A 6,000-nucleotide genomic window follows, 5' to 3' on the forward strand; every position below is an offset into this window, starting at 1 on the left:
TTCTGCATAAAACATGGATACAAAGGCTATACTGGCAGAAGTTACGGGGTACTATACGGATGAAGTATTTTAAAAAGGAAAGGTTATGGCAAATGCAGTCGCTTGTGCGGCTAGCTACACATACCGCCTCTCCAAGTACCAACCATTCAGAAGTGCGTTCTAACTGAAGAACATTGTGTACTGTGAGTATACGGTTCATATGAAACACTACCATCTTTAGTGCCTGAACCCTACATACAAGGTCATTTGTCGCTCATTTGTTGCCCCATTTAAAATTCCTTAAAAACTAAAAAATACATAACACCTAACTTCATAGGCAGCTATCCACACGTTACACTATGAAGAAATAAAAGTACACAGATTTTAGGTTATTTCCAGTGAATACAACGTTAACAGTTTTAGTACCAGGGGGTCCAGCCACCCCCAGCCAATTTTCAGTTTTTCCCGAAATACCTGTAGGTGACAACCTTATAAGCCACTTACCTAGTGAGACATAAGGATTTTTCTAATTACAAAACTAAAAATAATTAAATGGTTTTGTGTCCCCCCCCCCAAAAGGACAACTTTAAAGTAATAAAACGTGCACACTTTTCTTGAAAGCCCAAGCCCCTCGGTAGATTTATCCAGTATATGTAGCGCTACCTACATGTATCTAATCTCTTTTTTTTATAGTATGATGAGAAGCTGTTGAATGAGCAGCATTCTCTTCTCCTGGAGCAGATGCCTAGCTTTCTTTTATCATAGAGAAAGGAGCTCAGAGTGCCACGACATATATGATACATGGATGGCCTCCAGGGTCTGCTTGGCCAACCACATATCACAGGCATGTTTGGCAATCCAAAGGATCAAAACCAAATATACTACACTTTAAAATAAAAACTACGTTACTTGCAATAGTATTTAATCCATGTGTTCTGAAAGAGTTCCATTTACACAGATTAAATTAAAATATCCTATTACGGCCATTAATACCCAATTATTGGCATCTACCAATAGACCATTTAAAGGGACAATACAGCCATCACACACACATTAATGCATCCTATAGCTGAGAGGTCCTGTTAAATACATGAGGGTGGATTTTGTTGTTCTGGAGTTTTCAAGAAAGGATAAGTGCCCCAGCTGAGGTGTGAGATAATGTTTTGCGGTCAAATAATGTTTTGTGCTAAAACTTTTTTGGCAAACCACAAAGCACTAGGTGTGGCGCAAACACCGAACATGCCTAAAAACATACCATTCCGTACAGCGAATTATCGGTCGGCAGCATGCGGGGTTTGGGCATCTTGACGGAAGAATAGATGGAGCAAAAATACAGAGGAATTCTGCAAAGTTAGCTACTTTATTATGCTGAAGAAAAAAATCCAAAGCTTGAGACTAAATTCAGCTTTCAGCATGAAAAGGATCCCAAGCACAAGGATAAAAGCAATGCCGGAGAATCGCTGGCGATCCGTGAAAATCGCAGCCCACGAGCATTGTCTACCATCCTGGACAATCACTATGGGCCAAAATCACCCCGATGCCATTTATAAAAGCCTGTACTTTACCTCAAAAGCATTAAAGCTCCCCAAATATTACTACCGTCTGCAACAGCTTTTTCCTCCCTAATACATTTAACCAGAATAAAACCAATGTCACGTTCATAACTAAGTTTCGAGCTAAAGTTCAATGTAACATTTGTAATTAGTATTATAAGAGAATATGTAAGGGATTATAATTATAACGCTTAAATTGTAGAATATATATAACACACACAGATACATCTTATATGAAACAAAATATATGTACACACATATAAAGATCTAATAGACACATGTAAACAATCAATAACACTGGGATGAGCAATATTCTAATAAATATTTTTGCCAAAACAAGATGTGAAGGGTTAAGCCTACATCCTGAGAGTACTCAATACAACAAAACACTACATTAAACTATCGACACGATGCTCATATCCATTACAGAATATAACAAAGCTGATACTATAGCAGATATGGGAGCTCCATGAACACCAGGATCTGCTCCATAAATGTTTGAATAACTCATAATACCCAGAAGTAATGAGGTGTGCAGAGCCATAAAGATTATGACTGCCAGTCAAAGCAGAAAACCAGTTGAGATCTTACAGGGCTGACACTGAATCAGTGCTCTTAATGAGAAAACAAAAGCAGCAGGCATTTCCAGCATCATGTAATTATACAGTGACAAGAAATGACACCACAACCCCAAGCAAACAAGATGATCACACACCCAACATAATGAAGCTTAGTCAACGCTTAGTCAATTCCCATGGACACCAAGTGCCTACAGGTACAACTATGAAAGAGGCAATGCAATCATTTAACACATTAACTGCCAGTGGGGGTATCTGGCTAGATATCACTCAAGTATTAAAGGGTTAATGATACTATGCCAGATGATTTGTAGAATGGTTGTTTAAAACGTTCTTGCAGCGGTGAGCTAATGTAACAGGGAATGATCGCTCTACTTCTATCATTAAAGTGCATTAAAGGGTCATCGATTACTGAATTGTAGTCTTTTGGCTCAGAAATCAATAACTATATGAGAAGAAATAAAAGTTATTGGAATAAGTAGAAATAAAAGCAACTGGTAGTATTAGAGTTAACTACTGCGATCAAACGAAATATACAGCGCAAAAAAGGCATAATCGGTATTATAGAGAACAGCAGAAATTGGCATAACCAATAAAGCGCATCTCTGTATCGGGTACATATATTTAAAGAGATAAAGCACAATTCCGTTCTAGACTGGGCGCTGCGCATCATACAGTGATCAGTACGATCTGCCGCTTTAACAATTCACTGTGCAGGGAAGAAGTGTAGCTCCGGATGCCCACCTGCCCCAGATTCAGGTAGCCGTATTTAGCAGCCAGCTCTGATGCCACCTCGGGTCCCCCCGGAACTCTTACAGCCCAGTGGTTGGAGTAGACGGTGCGGGGGTTAGATGCCAAGCAGACGGGCAGCAACAGAAGCAAGAAAGGGCCGGCAATGGATGGCATGTTGGGAAGCTGCAGGGGAGTGCGCGGGGTCCGCTGCCCGCTTGCACAGTGTAGGGGGCGGACTGGCAGCCTTCAACTTCTCGGCTCCGGACATCTGCTAGGGCAGAGCAGCGCTCACTACTATTTGTCAACTCTCTAGCCAATCGGATGCTGAGAACGGGCCCAACCTGCGGTCGGTGAGGGAATAGGCGTGGCTACTACGACAGTAGGGTGTGAACTAAGTTGTTGTGGGCGTGGTCATGCGTGTTGGGGCTATTAATAGGGGGAACGCATCTCCCCTCGGAATGTACGGGGCGTTCGGATTAATGAACTAGACGTGATGATGCGCCGGCAGACCGTATGTGGGTCCCGTATACAGCTGCACCTTATCAGAGTCCATATATTAACCAATTATCTTCGATAAATCAGCAATGATGTTTACTTTGGGTGTGACACCCTTCTGAATCACATTAGGATATGGCAAGGCGTGAATACAGCTCTTATACAGCGACTTATTGTTAATTAGTTACTGTGCAGGGTATTTAGAGAGTGAGTGGTGTATTTATTATTGTCAATTATTGCATGAGCATTATTATGAGTTTTGGGGCTGTATAACGCCTTTATATATTGCTACCCAACGCACAATTCTCTGTGGCCCCTGGTCTTAAAGCGGCAGGTCTGCCTTATCATCGAAATTTCGCGGTGTGTGGGTGAACACTCATCAATCTAGTGTGATAGCACAATGCCAGGTTTCTAATTTAATACTTTTTTTTTTTTTTTTTTACTTTAAGTAGCCAATCAGTGGCAGGAAAATGCTGCCACTAAATTTTCTAGGAGCATTTTCTGCACATGGGGTCTCATTAGGAAGCCCTCCCTGATGCCCTGGAGCTGACTTGTAATATACTTATCACATATGATGAGATGTGTCCTGGGAAACACATCTCTTGTATGCCAAATGTATATGTATATATATAAACTCCTACAGAACCCGTGGGATGTGGATGTTCTTGTGTTAAAGTACACATGATGGCTGGAGTGTCCCTTTGATGGTGAGATATATTGATCTGTGTTCTTATGAATGTGCCGGATTATTGTATGTGGGTAATAATATGCAATAAGTAAGGTTTGCTAACCAAATGAAATCTTCTTTCTACAGTCATTTGATTACAAAATCTAGTACTGATCAAGCCTGACTCACTATCTATCCTTGTAGTAAACAGCTAATACCCAATTACATTCAACAAACACCCTGTAACTCCCATTCCTCCAACCTATAACTAAAAAAGCCACTTCTACAAAAAAAATTGCTGATTGTGCAGTTGGGACTGTTGTGATTATTAAATCAAGGTGTCAGACAACTTCCAGGATCATCAGAGCCCTTGCTAAACACTGCTGACCCGAGCAGTCTGGAAGATAGTAGAACAGCACAGACAGAAGCGGATGCACGAGGGTCGGTAATTGGATGCGCGGGCACCAGGTAATAGACAGAAAAGTGGTCAAAAGGTCAAGACAGGTGGCTCCGGTTCATAAACATTAAATAGGTAAAGCTTGTGGCAGCTGGCAACTATTGTGGTCCAGAAACAAAATACAGAATGCGCTGCAAGTGGAACAGTGGGTGTTGAGACGCTTACCACTGGGGTGCTGGAATAACTAAGCGCTGCTAGTCCTTTCTGGTGTTGCTTTATAGGGCTGTCTATTAGCGTTAGTGCGCTGGTGGGTGACGTCATGCCCGTGTTTGTGCATTGATTTATGTTGTGTAGTGGCGGGTGACATGTGCTTGACGGAGGAAAGGACCTGTTGAGGAGGCCCGGTAAGTAGTCCACAAGTGCGCCTCCAGACCCCCGAAGGTAAGACGACGTGGCAGTCACGACACAAGGGATCATGTTACATGCAATCGCTGTGATTTCCTTATAAAAGTGAACTGGGAGTGTGTTATTGGCTCCTGTGGAACTGGTTTGGTTGCAAAGCAGTCCCCTGAACTGGAAGCAGCCCAGTACAGCGTGACTCAGAAATCATGAGAACATGGAAAGTAATTGGCAAAACCTGGCAAATGTGATGGTGGCCCATGCTTGCCTATACTGCCGGACCAGCGGCAGATGCAATCCTTCAATGTGCATACGTGTGGCCGCACACTGCAAGAACTTAAGCGCATGCCTTAAATCCATAGGGCCTGTTTTCATCCCCACTCCAGCCGTGTGATTAGTGATGCAAAGGGTTAAGGTGTGCAGAGCAAAATGAATTTTACTATTGGAATCCTAACCACATTTGAGATTTTTTTTCATAAAGTGCCGTCGTATGAGAAGTTGCTAATATATATTTATGAACAGAAGACATAGGGACCGACAGCACTTCATGTATTTTTATTTCAAGGAAATCTGTTTCCAAATATAGGAGCACAGATATTATGTTATATTAAAGTGCTGACTTATTGTGAAGCTCTGTGCAACTGAGAAACAAAATGTAATTCCAGCAGAATTATAAACACAAAAGGGCAAAATTTATATAGCACGGACAAAATTTTGTGATATTTCCCAGGGGAGCTGAGAAAGTGATGGTAAAGAGAACATGACTTTCTATTTCAAATGCATATATTTTTAAAGTTATTTTTAAGTTGTTCCTATTTTTTCACCCCACATCCATAGGAAAATTGCCTTTGCCGCGACTAAATAATTATACTAAAACTCATTGTAGATTTTTACTTAAAGCAAAAGAGTTAATCCTGCTAAAATCAACCAATGACTATATAGGCTGGAAGCAGATGTTTTATGAAAGTTAGAGAATGAAATAATTAAAATTCTTTAAAATTCAGACACACCTTGAAGCATCCGTTGTTCATACAGCTGTGGATATAACTACCTCAACAAATATATATTATCAGCTTGAGAAAAAAAAATCCTGGAATGACATTTATTAAAGTTACCATGGCGATAGAGCAGGGTTGCAATAGAGCCTTAATAATTTAATAAATATAGTGAATGGTGTGTATGCGCTATCATTATACATTC

At 40.9% G+C, this 6,000-nt stretch overlaps 1 protein-coding gene across 1 annotated transcript in view; it reads right to left on the minus strand.

Annotated features, from left to right (window-relative positions):
• Window positions 1-3,100, minus strand: part of PCSK6 (proprotein convertase subtilisin/kexin type 6) — a 64,332-nt gene extending 61,232 nt beyond the window's left edge. Inside the window, exon 1 of the mRNA XM_053464783.1 lies at window positions 2,855-3,100. Within this exon, the coding sequence (XP_053320758.1) occupies window positions 2,855-3,016 (162 nt within the window). The 5' untranslated portion in view covers window positions 3,017-3,100. The remainder of the gene's footprint in view (window positions 1-2,854) is intronic.
• Window positions 3,101-6,000: the final 2,900 nt, after the last annotated feature.

This window comes from Spea bombifrons, chromosome 4 (assembly GCF_027358695.1).
Source record: "Spea bombifrons isolate aSpeBom1 chromosome 4, aSpeBom1.2.pri, whole genome shotgun sequence".
NCBI lineage: Eukaryota > Metazoa > Chordata > Amphibia > Anura > Pelobatidae > Spea > Spea bombifrons.